The sequence below is a fragment of the Nematolebias whitei genome, chromosome 19 (genome assembly GCF_014905685.2).
Source record: "Nematolebias whitei isolate Nwh7 chromosome 19, NemWhi1, whole genome shotgun sequence".
NCBI lineage: Eukaryota > Metazoa > Chordata > Actinopteri > Cyprinodontiformes > Rivulidae > Nematolebias > Nematolebias whitei.
Window position 1 is genome coordinate 8,824,871 of NC_056516.1, and position 20,778 is coordinate 8,845,648.

The window sequence follows — 20,778 nt, forward strand, 5'->3', positions numbered from 1 at the left end:
ATAATGGTGTGGAGAGGATGGCTGTAAGGGGAGAAGGGAGGCCATCACAAAAAAAAAAAAAAAAAAAAAAAAAAAAATTTGCACAAGGAAGCTGAAGCAGAACAAAATGTGAAAGGAGCAGTAAAAGGTTGTAAACACATCTAAACATTTGAAAGATGTAAAATGAGCTCAATTCCTTTTTTTAATGAGGAAAAAAGTAGCAGAAAAGGCTAAATATTTCAAAAAGCTAAAGTTGCACCAATATCAAAAGTCATAGCAGCCTTCAGAAACATGTGATTAGCACCAGAGCTTCATAAACGTTCACACGTTCCCCCACGTTTCTGGTAAAAACTCTTAAGTTAAAGCTGTCATTGTCCTGCAGCCGTCGTTCCTTTGTTCCTCTCAGTCCGGATCAGTCTCACTCTGACTGCAGAGAAGGAGCTGATCCTTCAAATATTCATTCGTTTGTCGATCAATCTTCTGATCTTTGGGGTCAGGTTAATGTGATCAGATGTTCTGACCATCTTCTGAGGTGGCTTTCAGTGGAAACGTTACGAAGATCCAAAGTTGGAGGACGCTCTTTGACTTCTGAGTTTAACCAAAGTGGATCAATGGTGACCCAAAAGAGCTCCAATCATTTTTTAGAGCCTGATGGTTACGACGCATCAGACCCCCCCCCCCCCAACACACACCCACCCCCCCTTTGTTTAATTAAAAATGAGTTTCTGAGCTTTTTCACATCGTAGTGCTCCAAGTTTATCTCATCCCACCAGACCTCTGCTTCAGCATTAACTGTTGGAGTTGACCCTGTTTGTCTGTTAGCAAAATATCTCATGAACCACTGGACATATTTTAATAAAATCCTGTGTAATTAAATTTTTGGATCTACAGCTAAATAATATTAGTTAACACAAAAAGCTACAGTTCAGTCAATTTTACACAGAATGAACTGAACTTTGATGTGGTAGTAGTTGAGAGTTGTCCCCAGCGCAGACCACACAGCTACAGCTGCATCATTTCTCAGTGAGTCTGAAGTTCTTCCTGAGAGGCAGCGGGTGATATGCATTCCTTCGAGGAATGCTGGGTCTTTGTTTTTCAGTGCATCGTCATTATTTGTTCAGCAAGTTTCAGCTCAGATCTTATTTTGGGCCATGTGTTCAGTCTGCCTGCAGTCAGCCTCTGCAGCTTGACTTTAAGGCATGTAAATATTGGGGGGGGGGGGGGGGGGGGTGCTCCAGCTGAACTTGGCGATTGATACAAATCAAAATGGTAATTCAGTGAGGGTGGATGTTGAGGTTAACGCAGGTCTGGACTTTCACACAGTCACGGTCAGGATGTACGTGAACATGGTCAGTGTGAGGTGCAGGTGGGGGGCGTAGATTGACCTGTAACCTCTGACCCCTGACTCTGACAGAAGGATTGGGGGACAGACGTCGATGAAAGGACAAAAGGGAGGAGGCGGTGGAGTCAGGAAGGACAAAGGAGGTCTGGTCCAGGACTGGAAGATGGATGTCCTCCCAGTGGTGGGGCGAGGCCAGCTGGGAGGACCGTCCCTTAAAGGGAAACAAAGGACGGCGAGCGTCTCGGCAGAACCCCCAAATTAACATCCTAATTCTGTGGAGCGCCATTTTATGAGCAAAACCCACTCCAGTTGCACGAACAGCATCAGAGAAGAATTACTTACATTTCTCTAGTTGTTTTATTTTTATGGGATAGAATAATTTATAGTTCCACGCTCCAAAACAAAGAAAAGCTTTTCAGTGCGTTCACTTCCTGTTTCCTGGTCTATTTAATGAAATGTTCTGTCACCAGGCTTTTGGTAAAAACCAACTTGTGTGCCAACCTCAGCAGTTTGAGTAAATCCTAAATGTCTTGTTGTTGTTTTGACTGAGGCACATGAAGCCCCCACTCCGTCTCCCCCCCCCCCATCCCCCACAGCCCTGCTCACAAGTCCCATTTTGGGGACCCCCTTCAGATTGATGGAGCTGATCGACCAGCTGCGTATAAAGCAGCATCGGTTGGAGCGTTGAGGTCAACAGATCAAGGAGATGCTGAGGGGCGACCTGAATTGTGGTGGTGGTGGGGGTTGTAGTGGGGGTGCCTCTAACGCTGAGTGGGGTGTCGAGGGAGCAGCCAGCTCTGGGTGGTCAGCTGGTGTGGATATGAAGGGATCGTGCTGATCTTTGGGAATTTAAGACACGTCTTCCAACATCACCCTCCAAACATCTAGATCCATCTCCTGAGTTTGGATGAGCAGTCTGAAGAGTTCTTGTTGTTTCTCATAGGATTCAGTCAGAGTTGAATTAAGGGTTCCTCAAACCAACATTTTTTTTTTTTTCTTCTAACGATGAAGGTCAGGAAGTTGTACCTCACCTGTTCCCTTCTCCCCTCTCTGTGCTAGAGTTAAATTTGTCTGGGAGATTAAAAAATAATACCCCAAAGGAAAAATGCAAATTAAAAATAAATTAGGTCTGTGTTCAGTCCTTTCAGGCTTCTATTGTCCATTTTACTCCTTTTAAGAAACAGGCATTCCACAAGGCTTTGTTGTAGGACCACTGCTTTCTTCTTTTTATTTGTGTTTTATGTTTAAAGATTTATCTGAAACTTGAAAAGAGTTTTGCACTCTCACGTGCACAAAGCTGAGCTGACATTTTAACATGTGACACTGGGCTGTTTTTCAAACTCTGCATTGTCTCTCTGCTACTCTCCAGCTCCACCAGAATTTCTCCAGTGGCCGCAGTCCGTCTCCAAACCCGCAGGGGGCAATGCTGTGTTCACCTGCGTGGCTCAAGGTGTCCCTGATCCTCATCTAATATGGCTCAAGAATGGCAAGGTCCTGACACCAGGACAGAATGTCAAGCTGACAAACAACAACAGGTGGGACACCCTACCAGTGACCCTTTTGTCATGATCATAGCTTTTTGTCGACCCTCGGGTGGGATCAGCTCTCGAAGAGAACGAGGGGTAAAACAGAAAATAAATAAAAAATAAAGTAAATGAAATATACCAAATAAAAGCTAAAATAGGCTAAATGCTAGCTTAAAGCTAAAAGGAGCAAAAGGCTAACTAGAAAGTAAACAGGATAGTTAAAAGCTAAAGGTAGCAAAAACTAGCTAAAAGCTAAATTGGCAAAAGGTTAAAATTAAAAGTAGCAATATGTTATAATTGTTAATAAGCTATAAGTAACTAGAAAATAACAGAAGTGTAGCTAAAAACTTAAAAGGCTAGCTAAAAGTAGCAAAATGGCAGCAATATGCTAAAACTAGCAATAGACCTACTAGAAGGTAAAAATAGCAGCAAGTCAGTTAAAAGCTAAAAGTAGCAAAAGACTAGCTAAGAGTAGCAAAAAGGTATCTAAAAGCTAAAAGTAACAGAAAGGAAGCTGGAAGTCGTGTAAGAAGACAAAATCAGTGCATGTATGCAGAAGTTATATAAATGTAAATACTGTATTATGAAACGTAAAAGTAAAAAAAAAAAAAACTTAGCCTCCATCTCCTGCATGAGCCGAAACTGTTGTTGCACACAAACAGCAAAAATAGCACAAAGTACAAAACGTTATTAACTCATGTTTTATATATGAATGTTTATGTACAGCACCCTGAGACGACTTCTGTTGTGATCTGTCGCTATATAAATAAAATGTTAATGCTGAATTAGCATTCACACATTTATTCTTAGACGTTTGTATGAATTTATATCAGAAGTCCAACATGTGATCACTGAGTATGACACGCATGTGTGTACACTCCTGCTGCCCTTGGGTCAAAATGATCTGCAGGCCTCTGTGACCCAAGGGTTCTACAGTAGGTTTTATAGCCCTGCAGTAAAAAACATGCACCACTGGGGGGCAGCAGTGCAAAAACAGTTCAGTTTATACATCTCACCCATGAACTATGACAGTAAACATGGTCTGTTTATTTAGGGGACGTTTTTATATCTAGTTTACTTTGAATATTTAGTTCATGTGTTTTCTGTGATTGACAGGATGAAGATGATGTTGAAGTCAGAGTCAGTGTCTCAGGTCTCGTAAATGAGTCCCCGAGGCTCAATGGGACTAACCTGTATAAATAAAGGTTGAATGAAAGTGTAACAGTTTCAGACGTATAGGAGAGAGAGAGCAGGCTGCTTCAGTCGGAGGTCCTCTCTGATCCTGGATGTGCCAGTTAACTGATGCATTGTTGTTTTTGTTCCTGCAGCACTCTGGCTCTGACCCGGATCAGCTCAGAGGACGAGGCTATCTACCAGTGCATCGCAGAGAACAGCGCTGGCACCAACCAGGCCAGTGCTCGGCTGGCTGTGACCCAGGCTAAAGACCTGCCCCCTGCTCCTCAGGGCCTCGTGGCTAGTCCTGTGTCCACCAGCACCCTGCAGATCACATGGAGCAGTCCCTCCAGCGGCTCCACAGACATCATCGGATACGTCCTGCACATCCGCAAGATAGGCGGTGAGCTCAACCGCTCACGAGCCACAGAGTCACAGACACAACTTGTATTTATATACGATTATAACTGAGTTGTGCTTGTGTGTTTTATTTAGAACCTGACAGCTTGGAGCTGCAGGAGGCCATCAGTAAGGACACTTTTCAGCATGATGTGACCAACCTGGAGGCAGCCACCACCTACTCTCTGTACCTGAAGGCCTACTCCTCCATGGGGGCCAGTCAGCAGTCCAACATGGTGGTCACAACGACACATGGTGGAGGTAAACACAGGAAACCAGCCCACAATCTTAGCTGTGCTGCTATGTGTTGTTGTTTGTCTGTCTGTTAGCAAAATATCTGTAATTCATCTTGAATCTGTCCTCTCTGTCGTTGATTTGCTCTTCCTCCAGTCCCGACCCCTCCCACATACTTCACCAAGGTTTTGAACTCCAGCGCGGTGCAGGTCCTCTGGGAGCTCCCGAGCAAGGCGGGCAGTGTTGAGGGCTTCAGGCTGTCCTACCGGAAAGTCCCGCATTCGAGCTACCAGGAACCGGTCCAGTTCCCTCCTCATATCAATGCCCACACCATTTCTGACCTGGGTATGTCAGCGTGTCCATCTGTGTGCTTTTTGTTGCTACAACTTTGGTTTCTCAAACTTTTTAATGTCCATCCATCATCTTTACCGGCTTCTTCCTTTTCGGGTAATACTCATGTATTACTGGTAATTTGATTTTTGTCTCTTGAGACAGAAATAAGAAAAATCTGTTCTTAGCAGTCTTTTTAATAATTAATTCATTCTATGGAAACAATTTTAAGATGGCAATGTTGGTTCTTCACGACCTGCAGCGTATTTATCTTTATTGTACAGAAAACCATCTTTCGAGTCCCTGACAGTTTCTGTTCCAGCTGTTAAAATAAACTCTAAAGGTTGACACAAATATTTGTCTCTCCACAGTTGAGTTAAAACCTTTTGTGGATTCTTCAAGTTCAAGGTTCTTTATTGTCAATGGTGCATCAGACAGCAGCTGCTCTGATTGGGTCCAACTGTGGCTCTGCTTCTCTTTATTTGTTGAAATCAGCATCAGTTTGATCCTCGCATCATCGTCACATTAGAGGGCTTCAATCACGTTTATTTCTCCTCATCATCTTTACAGATGACGGACATTAGTTGTGGCGATGAAGAACATTAATCCCTCCTACCCTGACAAATTATAAAGCCATAAAGTAACATATTTCAAACCAATTTACACATTTTTTATTTAATAAAAAAAAAAAAGTAAGGCCTTAATGTTAGATACATGAATTAAAGTCTTTTGAAGGATGCTCGGACACCCTGACGTATGTTTTGTTCATGTTTATTTTAAATCTTTGAGTCATTCACAATCATTTAAATCTGATCAAGACCATAAACTGTATAGAAGAAGAACTGGACACCGGAACGGGGAAGTTGAAGCCAAATGAAAATGAGGACCCCTAGTGGCCGACTGCGGTATGTCAATGTGAAGAACTTCAACTTTAAATAAAAGGACAGCACACCTCCTATAAGATTTCACTCTAGGTGCTGACATCTGTTCTTGCCTTGCAGCTGTTTGTTTAAATAGTTATTTCTCCAACATGTTTAGTTGCAGAGTTACTGATGCATCAAAAAGATTATTTCTCATGACGAATCAGACAGATCTGAATGAACGGTGCATGAAGGGATCACAGTGTCTTTCTACATCTGATCCCTGGCTTTAATCAGTATCTGCAAACAGGAAAACGTTCAGTGAACATAGCAGAGCTGATCTTTCCTGACCTCTGAGTGAGCTGGTCTCTTTGTTTCAGAACCCGGGGCGGTGTATGAAATTAAACTGGTGGCCTACAATGGAAATGGAGAAAGTGACTGCTCCAAGAGGCTGGTGTCGCTCGCAGAGCAAAGCTTGAGTGAACAGATGACAGGTGAGTACTGACCTTGAACAGATTTCACTGAGCACTGTGGTACCGTGACCTTCACTGGGACGAGTTGAACTTAATGCTGAACAATCAGAGTCAAACTGATTTAGGAACCATTTGTCTTCCTCTGCACTTTCCCACAGTGCTCGTCATAAATTAAATGAGCTTGTTGGTTGTTTCAGGAGGGAGCGGCCCGTGTCAGTGCAGGGATGGAGAGGCGTCTCTGGGCAGCGTCGTCATTGGGATTCATATTGGCACCGCCTGCATCATCTTCTGTGTTCTCTTTCTCATGTTTGGGTACCGTCACAGGTAAGAGCCTGTCTGTGGTGCATCTGTTCCTGGAGTCGGAAGTTTCCTTTCCATCATTACGGACATCGCAGATTGATTTGGAGCTTTAAATGTTTTTTGTCCCCCCGTCGCAGATCAAAAAGCAAAAATATTCTTTGTCCATGCGTGTTGTGATAACTTAAAATAGGTGACTTTCATTTTGGTGTGTGGCTGCATCTATGTGTAAGAAATGTCGCTTCCAACAATTGAGTTGCCATGTCAGAATCCAAGATGGCTGCCACCACCTTAAAAGCCATGTACTGGCCACCGCAATCATTTGAGAAACTATGCTTTCTAGTTTTTATATTGCTTAAAAGTATAGTGTCCTCAAATGATTGGGGTGACCAAAGATTAATCTATGGGGGCCAAGGCCTCCACTGGCCACCCCCTGATTCCTCCATTGCACCTGGTGGTGGATGAAATGTCTCCCTCCTCTCTCTGGGATTTGCTCTGCCTCAGACAAGAAAACAGAAACCTCCCTCTGTTCTTCTCCACGGTGTCACTCCTACACATTTTAATATCCTGCACTAAAAACATTAAGGTTTACATACTTCATTCCCTGTTCAGTTCCAGTGCAGAAAAACACTCATCTCCAAAACTACAACTATTTACTATTCAAACTCCTCAGCAATGGAGACAATGAAGTACCACTTGCATAAAACCTTTTCTGAACAGCATGCAGCTTCAATGTTTTTTTAAATAAAGCACAATATTTAATTTTTTATGTATGTTGTCTAATGTGCACAGGGTTCTAATGGGTTCTAAAGGGTTAAAGGGTTCTAATTCATACTCGCAGACCGTTAACGTTTGGTTAAATGTCCCTCGGTGAGCCGCACTTGGACCACAGACTGTATCCATCAACTTCTGGTAGAACTCTGGCTGAGATCTGACCTTTCTTCCTGTTGGTTTCTTAGTTGAGTTCTTTTAAACTGGTTGGTTTCTGGCACAGAGCCAGCTTTGAAACAGAGTCCAGAAACTTTCAGTCAGGTTGAGGTCGGGGTTTTAAGAAGGTCCAGACCAGGGTCTTGATGTTAGTTTGTTTTATCCAATCGGAGACCAGTTCTGATGGGTTCTAATGGTATCATGGTCCTGTTTGAACCTGCTGTGTCCAAGGTTCAACCATCTATCTAATATTAGACCACAGCATGATACTGCCACCACCATGTTTCACAGCTGATTCAGCGATCTCAGGCCTGAAAGCCTCACCTTGATTCCTCCAAACAAACTTCTTGTCTTTGGGGCCGAACAGTCCAATCTTTGTTCTGACCATCAAACTTTTCTCCAGAGGACTTTTGGCTCGTCCACATGGACAGCTTGAAGGTGTCTCTCTCAAGAGCTTCTCTCCTGATCAGCTCCCTCTCAATTAAACAGTTGTTTGAACTGATTATCTTGGAAACAGGAGGTTTTTTTTTTTCCAAGGCTCCAAGAGATTTCCCCCACTTGTATAAATCTAAAGTTTTCCTTTCTACATCGTCACTGTTCCCCACTGTTAGGAGCTATGGTCAGTCCAAGTGTTGTCCAACAAATCCTTTTTATGCCACCAAAGACTAACTAGCAGCTGCAGTCAATCATAATCACTAGCAGTAAGTTCAAAAGCCTGTTTGAGCCTGCACTTTACTTTTGATCTTGTGTGGATTCGAGAAAAAGCCACAATAAATTAAAACTTTTCAAAATGACGTTCTATCATCATTCAACCCTGGAAACAAAAAGAATGTTTCAAATAAACCGTTAAAAATCTCAAATTAATCTAACATTCGTGAGCTCTGAGTGATATGATCAAAAGATGATAACAGCAATGAATGGTCAGCATCATAACCAGTTCTTTAGCTTCCATAAAGTCAGTTCTTGTGTTTGCAGCCTGTTCTGCAGTAAAGGGACTCAGGACAGCTGGCCCACACCCAGAATCCATACAGCTCACAGCATCAACGGTAAAGATGGAGTCAACCAGTCCAGGATGGAGCCTGACACCCCGGTAATTTCTTCAACATCCATGTTAAGATCAGCTAAAGTATTTATTGTGATGTTTTCTGCACCCCAAGGTGCCATAAAGCAGTGGTTCCCAACCGTGGTCCTTGAGGAACACCATACTGCCTGTTTTAGTTGTTTCTCTGCTCCAACACACCTGATTCGGTGATTTAATTACTTCCTCAAGTTCTGCAGAAGCATATTAATCACCCATTTATTCAAATCAGGTGTGTTGGAGCAGGAAACAACTAAAATATGCAGGAAGGTGTTCCTCAAGGATCAGTGTTGGGAACCACTGCGAAATACCAAAACACGTAGCGATGTACTTCGATGTACAACTGAACGACAAACCAATGCATAGTTTTTTTTACTGCAAATGTTGTCTGCATTTAAAGTTTGGTTGTGTACGTTTCTGACACGTGCAGGGCGCAGTTCAGAACTAAACCACCACATGTCAGTCTAACACGTCTGATCTTTGACCCCGTTCTCCTTCTGGTTCTGTCTTTCTGTCAGCAGGCCGTCTGTCCAGCACACTGCCAGGTCATCGTAGAGCAGCATCCCTCAGAGTTTGCTGGCACGGGAACTGGCTGACATTGGTCAACTTCTTGTCTCCACACACCTCCCTGCCCCCGACACTAAATTCACTCAAATATTAAGTTCAGCCACTGAACTCTTCAAAATCTGCTGCTATTTATCTGAATGTAGATTGTAGACGTGGACTAGGTGGTATCCTGGTCTGTCTCTCACACACACACGCACATACACACACACGCACACACACACACACACACATCGTCCTCCTCTACCTCAAACCAAAGCCCGTTGCCTCTGCTGCCTGTGCACTTGCACACGTGTACGTGAAGAACGCCTTCAGTGCTCCTCAAACCATCTTGAAGGATTGTTTTGTGCACACCACGGACATGTCACTTTTTCACCTGGAGTCTGTTTCATAACCAAAATATAGTCCCCCTCAGGCCCCACCTGAAAACCTGACATATGTGGATGTGCACCTTGGTCTAAGAACCAAGAAACCAAATATTACCTCCTGCCTGAGGCGGCACCATGAAGCTGCTGTGACGGTTTTGCCTTAAACAAACAAAAAAAGGCAAACGCTTTACCACGAACTCTGGATAGAAACTACGATCTACTGCTTTAAAAACTATTTAGGGGAGAGAAAAAAAGGCCAAAAGCTGCATATCTCCAAAGAAAACTACCTCAGGCTGGCAAGAATATGTGAGCAGTAATTCAGGTAAAAGGCTAAAGAGTAGTCTGCTGTGATGTTCTGTCAGATAATTATTAATAGGTTGTACCTTCTTAGTTAGTAGTCTTCACTCAGGCTAAGCTAAAGGCTAACAGTGGGGCTCATTTTAAATCGTTTCTAACTTTATTTGTAGATGGAAATATGTGTGTGAAAGCAGAGCAGTCTTCTTCCAGTGAGAGAGTCGGGGGGTTCAATTCCACCGATATACAGCCACGTGTCCTTGAGCAAGACGATGAATCCTTCACCGCCTCTGATGTGTGTCCTGTCAGTCTGAATGTGATCTGAAGCCCTGATCAGTCTCTATAGGACGATTATCTTTGTAGATATGTAGCAGAGTGCTGCATGGATGTTTGTGGATGACTAACTGAGGACACTGGTTGTGCTGGACCCACTTTCAGTCTCCTGGTTAGCTGGAAGGGTGCTAAATAAGTACAGTCCATTTAACAACAAAGTCCATGCTCAGTACAGTCCATTTACACATTAGGGTGATGTCATTTGTTTATTTTCCTGTTTTTTCAACCGAGCAATGTTCGTGTTGCAGCATGAATGTATGCGAGCTGAGCGTAGACCGTATAGATGGAGTTGTTGGTGCCGTGGCTGCTGAACGTACCGATCGAGTGGACCGATACGTTCAGGAGGTGGATGTTAACGTGACACGGTGTGGTCCGGTTGGAAAGATAGTAACTAAACAAATGCTATGAAAATGTAGAGGTTTAATATTAAATAATATAGTGTTCTTTCACGTGGATAAAAAGGGTAATAAAAGTCCGAAAATAATATAAAACAGACCCTTATTTAAATAAAATAATAAAGTGCTATGTGTTGTCATCATACAATGAGGAAATTAGTTCTCTACATTTAACCCATTGCCCCTGAGTTATGCTCAGGTGGAGCAGTGGGAAGGGCTGGGGATTGAACCTGGGACTTTCGGATCTTGAGTCGGTCGCTCTGCCTCTACCCCATCTCGGCCCCAATTTAGCTAGCCATTAGCCTAGCCTGGATGAAGACTTCTGCCCTTTTTTCCATGACTGATAAATTACTATTGAGAACTCTTTGATAGGACATCACTTCCAAAATGACCAGAGCATCTCTTAAACTTCATAACGCTGCTTCAGTCGGCCTACTCAGCCCCAAAACAAACACTTCAAGCAGGCGTTGTGTGACCTCGTGACCAGTGCCAGTCATTGTACCGTGCCAGCTACAGACCGCTGTCGTCCAGAGAGACCTCAACCTGATGACAACCACTGAGAGTAAACCACGCTGTGCTGGATTCTAAGTTAGTGAAACTCCTAAGCTTCACTCCACCGGTGGTGGACATGAGCCCTAACGACCCCCGTCCAACCCTTCCTGAGTTTCCATCATCAGAAGGCGTTTTTTGGGTTGAAACGTTCTACTTTTCTGATTTGCCTTCAGAGATCTCAAGAAGGTAGAAGTAGTGCCTCCGTTTTTCCTGCTGCTCTTTTCGGTGGACGTCCACGCCATCAAAAGACAAAACGCAGCGGGCCATGGAAAACATGGCGCAGGGAGTGCAGTGATAGAATATGGAACCCAGCCGTCCAATGTTCTCATTTTTTTTTACAGCGGTCGTTTCGTCTGCACAAAGCTGAAGCGTATGAAAGCCAAATGGTTGCTTGCATTCACGCCAGAAAATGACTTCTCTGTGTTTCACTGGGACCCTGACTGAGCTGGCAGCTGAAGAAGCTTTATGACGACGTCTTTCTACACGAACAAAGATCCTCTTTCACCTCGTCAGCCTTTCCAAAAAGTTTGTCTATGAAAACCAAGCTAAGTGGTACCCAAAGATGTAAACATGAATTGGTTTTCTTTGTTTTGTTGGCATTTACTTCAGATTTGTACATTTTATTTTGTTCAGTTTGGACAGTTCCTGTTGGAAAGGAGTCACCTGTGTGTGAAGTGCTTTAACTGAACCTAAACCAAAATATTTCTGATTATTTCATTACATTTTTCTGTAAAGAATATTTTGGAACCTTTGATTTTGAAAGTCATAATGGGTGCACCCCACCAACACGGAGCTCTTTATTTTAATGATTCAAACTCATTTGTTTAAATGAAGTGACCAAATGAAGACGTCAGAGATTTTGAGAGACATCTCAGCACTGAGGCGAATGTGCTGTTGTTTTATATTAGTTGAATTTTTGCCAAATATTTAGCTGTTCTTAAGAAGTGCGTAACCAAAAAGACTTTTTCACACTCCTTTACCTCGACTCTTGCAGATGACCAAAGCACAGAAAAATGGATAAATAAGAATAATTTGTGTAAATGGTGAACTAGATAATCCCTGAGGGCAGTAACACCGAGCGGGAGCTGCAAAGTTTGTTTCTTACACGTTCTATAGAATTTCACTCGTAAAACAAACCTAAAAAACCAAACGAGTTCCCATGAAACAGTTTTAATGTTGTTCCTCTTCTCAAAAAGAAAACATGTTTAGGTTTAACTGCTTTAAGTACGATCAAAACACCAAACCACACTAAAAACAAAACAGTTACACAGTTAGGCCTGTCACGATAACAAATTTTGCTGGACAATTAATTGTCTCAGAAATTATTGCGATAAACGATAATATTGTTTGAAATTTGACAATAATTAGTAATTATTGTCAAATTTAAGAAGAAATGTTGGTTAATTTATTTTGAATGTAGTACCTTTATTTGACAACTGGATGGCAGTACAGACTGAACAGAAGGATGGATAGTGAGGGAGCGAGCAGCGTGTCTCTTTAAGAAAAATGGGTGGGAAGACCCTTGACATGACATGGGCTGTCTCTCCTTCCTTTTTTTCGGTTCTCAAAATGGCGGATGATCGGTGTGGTTTGAGCTATTTAGCATAGCATTTTTCACACAAAGCTTTTAATAAAAAATCACTAAACAAGTTCTCAGCTTCTTTTTGCAGAGAAAAACAACTTTTTACACGAAGATACTGGTTTCAACCGTGAATTTTGGAGCTTTGACAAGACGGAGGTTTTTTCCCTGAGGTCGGCCTGTTAGCTTAGCTTCTCAGCTTAGCTTTTAATGATCCAAAAAGGCGATTTTGGATCATTAAAATGGATTTTAGAGAGAAAAGAGAAAGGGAGGGGTCAGTGAAGAGCACCGGAGTTGAGTCTTTTGTCATCCAGTGTCTTCAGTAGAAAGAGACACGAAGAAACCATGAAGCAGATAAATGAAAATTAGGTTGATCGTTTTCATTTATCATGCGATTAATTGATTTATTGTTTATCGCGACAGGCCTATACACAGTCACTGCTTCTTATGAAAAAATAACGAGACATTTCTCAAAGCAACCCTTCAGTTCGTACACAGCTGATAAAATAAATGTATAACAAGGAATAATGCAATAGTAACATTTAATTGTTTATTTATCACAATGTCAATGTTAAGAACTATTGAGATTTTAGTTAGTCCAAACAAAATACTGTCCCAGGTCCAAGAGCAGTGACGCCAACAAAGGGGGGCCGGGGGGGCAATGGTGACCCCAACCTTGGCTAGACAGTCTTAAAGACATAATATTTTAATGAAAATAAATGGAAGACCCTGTCTGCATTATGCTGTAGTTTATACAAATTTATTTTTTTTACATTCTTCTAACAAAAAGACTGAAATACGCATTCTGATGGTGAGAACGCCAACATATCACACATCAGCAAAACATCATTCATAGCTTGGCTAAACCTAAAAAAACAACAAGAGATTTATTTATAAATATTGTTTACAGTTTTCTCTAAGTTATTAGCCATTTCAGCACAGAATTAATATAAAGTGAGACGTCAATAAAAATGTAATAAATTGGTAAACACAGTTGTTTTGGTTTCCAGGGCTCATAATGATGTATAAATTAGGCTGCTACATATTTATTTCTATACGCAAGTTCACACAGTTTTTAAAAATACTTAATTTTTGTAAGCATTGTTAGAAATATAGGTTTTTCTAACCCAAAACTCTGTGTGTGTGGATAGGACTTCTGTTTTAAAAAATATCTGGCATCATGTCAACAGGAGAGAACAAGCTTTAACAAGTTGTTCTTAGTATTATCAGCTGTGAATATAATTTAATATGCGAACATCATGAAAAAACTCCCAAATATTTAGTAAAAACTCAGTTTTGGTACGTCACCCCAGGATTATCTGTGGCCCCCATCTGACCACCCCTTTCTGGATGCAACCTTCTACTGACTCTTCTGCCTGCCCATTCGTAGCCTAGAAGACAACTCTTTAAACCAAAACAAAACATAAAAATCTTTATCAAACTGATAATTATGACCCTGAATATTCTGACGGATTTGCAGCTCAAGATGTGAGAGCCCTCAGGGTTTACCGGAGCCATTTATGAGTGTTTAAAAAACCCAAACCTTTCTCTTCAGTTTCATTTAAACAGCTGTTAAACATGAAACCAAAAAGTGAGTTTAAAGTAGGAAAACTCTTCGTGTGTTTGTAGTATAAAAAGTGTAGCTGAAGTAGTTGTAAAAAATGAAAAGAACTTGTTGCTTCCTTTTGGAGATGTTTTCCACGAACGCCTCTTTTCATGAGAGTTTCTCCTTCTGTGCCTGGTTTTGAACATATGTCATTTTTCACACACTATTTTTACAATTATTAGATTTGACAGAAAATTATTATTGCTACTTCAAATGTTTTAATGACATGTTTAACTTTGCTTTAATAGTGACTAGTAGGGTTTTGAGCAAATAATGTGTTTTCCAAAGACAGTAAATTTGAGTGTTTTTGAAATTCAACACATTTTGCTACAAAAGGCCATGAATTAGAGGAAAATTAAGTACAAAAAAATTATATAAAAAAGTTGACAAAATGTAGAAACGTAAAAAAACTAGCAGCTAATACCACAGAGCATAAAGACTTGTCTTTTTGAGGTCTCTTAACTTTGTTCCTGTTGTAGACATTTACTAAAGCTTTAAACTGTCCCTGTCCTTATACAGACTTTTAACAGACTCATGAACCGTTTTCACAGAAACCGGAAACTTGGAGACTTCGGTAAAGTCATTCATAATTTTAACAAAATCCTTAGTTGTGTAGTGTTTTCAGCTTTTATACCAGCTGCTGTCTCGAAACACTCCCAGCAGTTCATGTGAAAGATAAACATTTACGCTTCAGTCAGGGTTTTATTGCCGGGTTTTAACGTAGACTCCGGTTGTTGTCCGGCTAAAACCAGCAGCTAGCCCTTACCTTGCAAGACTCAGCATGTTTCTGTTGGACTAACCATTCAGTGAAAAACTGACAGAGGTGTAAAAGTTTATGAAATATAAAATGCATGAAGTGCTATAGTTTAAAAGCTGGAGTTGTTTTACTCGGGCAATAAGCCACTTTGTTCTTGCTGCCTTGGCGTAGCCTTTAGCTTGTCCACCATTTCTCCAAAGTGAACAAATCTTGATTCATTGGCTTCTCTTTGAACTTTATATTTTTACCGTAATAATAATTATTTAACGATAGGTTTGTTCTGTTCTGTAATCCGTTTATTGGTGAAGGTTGGACGTTCATTCACCCTTTCACAAGAGATTTCCTGAATTATGTTGTTGCCAAAAATGGTTTTCACTTTGAATTTTTCCCAGTTTGTGTCATAATGTCTGCATTCAGTTACATCTTAGTTCTGCGTCTGTTGGACATCAGTGGCTGTAAAGATTCATAAATGATTTGATTTAGAACGTGAACGCTGAGACACCCTTCATAAGCTTTACGTTTACATGTACATATAAACTCTACTGGTGTCAGTCAAAACGTACCCACCTCCATTCACATACACACGCACCCTGGACTTAATTAGCTTTAAATGAGTCCGTTCAAGGAGACATGCAGTAACATATTTTAAATTATTAACTCATCTCAGTCTGTATCCGTGCCCCAATGAACACATTGACCTACCGGTCCTTACAGCTGTAGAGACTCAAGGCACTAAAAAAGTTTTATGCTATATCACACTTCATATAAATATCTTTCACTTGAATTTTTTAAGTCTAAACTTGTGTTCAAACTGACTTTTAAAGGGATCTGTTAAAAATAGTTATCAATAGTTGGGACCTTATCAGTCAAAGAGCAAAGAGAAAAGTGCAAAAGACTTCATCCAGGCTAGGATAATGGCTTGCCAAGCGAAGGCTGTTTTATTTAGCTCTTCAGGTTTCTTTTCCCAAAGGGACATACTGGTGTGAAAGAATGTTACGGTAGCTAATATTAAACCTGTCTTTGCATGACACCGTTTAACTTGTCACGTTTTTCTCACGTGCGTTAACATAGCAACACAGTTTGATTGTCTAAACTGCGACAAACTAAACAAACAGCTTTTAACATATTATATTAACTTATATAGAATTGTGTAACACCTGTATGTTGTTTTTGAGAAAAGAGCTGATTTATAGGCCTGGAAAGCAATATAAAACAGCGCTCGTTTGGCTAGCCATTAGTCTATCCTGAAGTCTTCTGTCCTTTTCTCTGTCGTCTGAACTCTAAAAGATGAAATATCTATAAATCTTTGACAGAATGTCTTTAATATTTGTCTTTGAAAATGTGAAAGTATTTCTACAAACACTGTTGTCTTGTTTTCTGGTGATTCTCTAAGGTGCCAAATGTCTCCATAAATACCACTGTCTCAAGAGTTTTGTTGCCATTTTACATGGTTGTATCTGTATTTGTGTCTACATGTTTACGACTCAGTGACATGTTCTCACCTGCTCTATATGTACTGCAGAAACATATATTTTAAATGGCCATACCAAGTATTTTATTTCCTAGTCCTACTGTTTAGGGCACGGGTGTCTAAAATGCGGCCTGAGGGCGATTTGCGGCCCTTAGAGTGATTTTGTGCGGCCCACATCTGCAGTTTAAGAACGGTATCATTGTGGCCAGCAGGCTTAAGAGGTCGGTGCAGACTTTGTGCAAATTAGTTGGTAATCTTTTTTTATATAATGTTTAGGTTTAACAGCAAAACGGATGAAAAACAGTCTTCTCAAAATGAGCATATTAAACAAAATACAAACCTTTATCTATTATCTTTTTAGTTTCACTTCATCCTACAAAAGCACCAAAAACCTTGACTGATTTCTACCAGAAAGGAGACTTTTGGATAATGATTCATAAAACTTGTCTAAATGTTGCAGTTGATAAAATAATCAAGAAGGAAACTGGACATTTTAAAATGATTATAACGAGGTATCATCTACATACGAGTTGATCGACTTTATCAAACGTTCAGTCTGTTGTAGTGACAGCTGGATGATGTTTCAGAACTTGGATCAGTCTTTTGGGTCCAAAAGGTTGATGGACCATCTTTTAAAAGGACACTTACACAAATTACACTTTTGTTGCTGAGAACAGACTAAAATGAAATTTTCAAACACAAGAAAACAACAAACATAGACCAAACTAATCAAGTCCTTTTTAATAAAAAAAATATAAGTTTAGTGTTTATGAAGCTTTTAATGTTTTGGATCTACAACAATTTAAAACTCTTTCTCCACCAACATTAGTAAACTTGTCCTTTCTTCAAAATATTGTTCACATTGAGTTAAATTCACATTTTTGTGGCCCACGAGTCCTTTCATCTGATAGTTCTGGCCCACGTGTGAAAATGTTTGGACATCCCTGGTTTAAGGCGTCTTTATTGTGTCTATTGTTAAAAAGTTAAAATAATATTTCAAAAAAAGAGGGAAAAGGATGTTGGTCCATCCCAGAGTAAAAACGACAATATCCAATGTAGGAGAAACTTTTTTCTTGTGTACTTTTTAGTTCCTTGATCAAACTGATGCTGAAAACTTGTTCAAATTTTTAAAAAAGTAAAATGGTGTGATGGTGGTTTCATGTAACATGGCAACACATATACTTTGAACCAAACTCTATGGTTTAAACTTTAGTTTTTAAATTTATATTAACCTTGCTGCTGCCCTCAAATGGACCCACACAGCCTCACTTAAGACCTCATGGCTCAATTAATTTAATTTATTGAGCTCCCTTTGCTAAAACTAAGGTGTAACTGAAACAAATCTTTGTGGTGGCAACACGTTCAAGTCTCAAACATCACATTCTTGTGAATTTCTGTGAAAACTGTTTTACCAAAATGTGTGAACTGCTTTCTGCCTGACATGTCTGACAGCAAATAAAGAGGTTTAGCTGAATTCTCGTTTCTGGTTCTTGTTTTTTTACATTCTGTAGCATTCCTGGGATTGACTTTTACAACTTTCATGGTCGGTTTTCAATTATTTGAGCTTATTTTTAAATTTATTCCCTTTATGATTATTTAATTCAGTTTATTTATAGAGCGCCAAATCACAACAAAGTTGTCTCAGGGCACTTTACAGGAACATTCACATACATAGAAAAGACAATTAGTAAAGTTCTTTATCTAAGGAATCAGCAGACTCGAAGAATCTTCGCTTCATCACAGTCTCCCATCCTGAACAAACACAATGGCAACAGTGGAAAGGAAAAACTCCCTTTTAACAGGAAGAAACCTCCAGCAGAACCAGGCTCAGGACAAGCGGCCATCTGCTTTGACCGGCTGGTTTGAGAGGACAGGAAGGAGAGACAGACAAACACAGAATGGCAGGTCCAGGTATAGGTCCAGGTGTACCTGAAAGACAAAAAACACATGTTAGGATTGAAATAATTACAGATACAAAACAGGTTGAGCAGAGTAAGTAAAGACGGTATAGCAGAGTGAAAAAAATGTGGTCACTTTGTCCTATAGCTGCATAACTAAGGGATAGCTCAGGAAATAAGCCAACAATAACTATAGGATTTATCAAAAAGGAGAGTCTTAAGCCCAGTCTTAAAACAGGACGATGTGTCAGTCTCATGGACAGAGATTGGAAGCTGGTTCCACAAGAGAGGAGCCTGATAACTGATAGATCTGCCTCCCACTCTACTTTTGAAAACTCTATAGGAACCACAAGTAAACCTGCAGTCTGAGAGCAAAGTGCTCTGTGAGGAAAATGTGGAACAATAAGACCTGTAATAAGATGGAGCTAGGTTGTTGAGAGCTTTGTAGGTTAGAAGTAGGATTTTGAATTCAATCCTGGATTTGACAGGGAGCCAATGGAGAGAAGCTAAAACTGGGGAAATATGATCTCTCCCAGTAACTCCAGTTAAGACTCTGGCAGCAGCATTTTGGATCAACTGAAAACATTTTAAAGAAGTATTTGGACATCCAGATAATAAACCATTGAAATTGGTCATTGCTTATTTGTCTGTTTTCCTGTCATCAGTTAACTTCTTTTCATTTCTGCTCCTGCATTTCAGTCCATCCATCCTTGCCTGTTCCTGTTTCACTCAGCACAGGCTTCTCAATTTTCCTAATCAGCCAAGTCCTTTAAAACATGTTTTTTTCGCCACACATAAATCAGTTCTGCATTGTTGCTTTCCTTGCCACAGCTACGGTTGATTCCTTTGAGTTCGGTCTCCTGAATTTGTAGCATGTTCTTGTTTCATTAAATCACTTTGTTTAATTTAAGTTCTTTGTGTAAAGTCTGCATTCTGGGTCTGAAGTTTCTTATAATAAATAAACTGAATTGAATTTAACAGAATTACCGTATTTTCCGCACCGTACGTCACTCCGAAGTATCGGTCGCATCAGTCAAAAAATACATCATGAAGAGGGAAAAAAACATATAAGTTGCATCGGAATATAAAGAGAGACAGCAGAAGTTTTGAGTGCAAGCATTACATGTCTTCAGAACAAAGAGATGAGTTCCTGCATTCAGACTGAAAATGTGTGCTCTTGACTTTTGTCAGGAAAATTCCCTCATATACAATATATATGTATATGTGTGTGTATATGTAAATAAATTTGGATGTGTATGTATTGGGTTAAACAACTAAATATTTTTTAAAGTCGACTTTAACATGATAAAAGTCGACGTTGACTAGTTGATGACATCATAGGAACTCAAGACGCTATATCATGTTTGCAAAAAAACGTAATTTATTATTTACACAAAAAAAGAACAACAAAATATGGGAGCGTATATTTATGCTCCTACCATTCATCATACTGCCAATAAGTCACAGGAAAACCAAAGCTATTATTAAGCTGCAAAAGTGAAATAATCGTGCAGCACTGAAAAAAACAAGGCTAAGAACAGCGCCACCGCCTGCCTCGCTGTTCTTAGCCTTGTTTTATTTAATCCACCACCGTGGATTGGGTGGAATGGAACTGAGGGCAGCGGAGTGGGAGCTGGTGGAGCATCTTCTTATACAAACCGGATTCCAAAAAAGTTGGGACACTAAACAAATTGTGAATAAAAACTGAATGCAATGATGTGGAGGTGCCAACATCTAATATTTTATTCAGAATAGAACACAAATCACAGATCAAAAGTTTAAACTGAGAGAATGTATCATTTTAAGGGAAAAATCTGTTGTTTCCAAATTTCATGGCGTCAACAAATCCCAAAAAAGTTGGGACAAGTCCATTTTTACCACTGTGTGTCACCCCCCTTCTTCTTACAACACTCAACAGACGTCTGGGGACAGAGGAGACCAGTGTCTCAAGTTTAGAAATAGGAATGCTCTCCCATTCATGTCTAATACAGGCCTCTAACTGTTCAATCGTCTTGGGCCTTCTTTGTCACACCTTCCTCTTTATGATGCGCCAAATGTTCTCTATAGGTGAAAGATCTGGACTGCAGGCTGGCCATTTCAGTACCCGGATCCTTCTCCTACGTAGCCATGATGTTGTGATTGCTGCAGAATGTGGTCTGGCATTATCGTGTTGAAAAATGCAGGGTCTTCCCTGAAAGAGATGACGTCTAGATGGGAGCATATGTTGTTCTAGAACCTGAACATAGTTCTCTGCATTAAAGGTGCCTTTCCAGACATGCAAGCTGCCCATGCCACAAGCGCTCATGCAACCCCATACCATCAGTGATGCAGGCTTCTGAACAG

General features: G+C 40.5%; 1 protein-coding gene across 1 annotated transcript in view; it reads left to right on the top strand.

Moving 5' to 3' along the window:
- si:ch211-57n23.4 (immunoglobulin superfamily DCC subclass member 3) overlaps nt 1–6,644 on the top strand; it is a 15,879-nt gene extending 9,235 nt beyond the window's left edge. Inside the window, exons 6-11 of the mRNA XM_037692782.1 lie at nt 2,691–2,856; nt 4,176–4,423; nt 4,516–4,680; nt 4,810–4,998; nt 6,224–6,337; nt 6,514–6,644. Of these exons, the coding sequence (XP_037548710.1) occupies nt 2,691–2,856; nt 4,176–4,423; nt 4,516–4,680; nt 4,810–4,998; nt 6,224–6,337; nt 6,514–6,644 (1,013 nt within the window). The remainder of the gene's footprint in view (nt 1–2,690; nt 2,857–4,175; nt 4,424–4,515; nt 4,681–4,809; nt 4,999–6,223; nt 6,338–6,513) is intronic.
- Nucleotides 6,645–20,778: the final 14,134 nt, after the last annotated feature.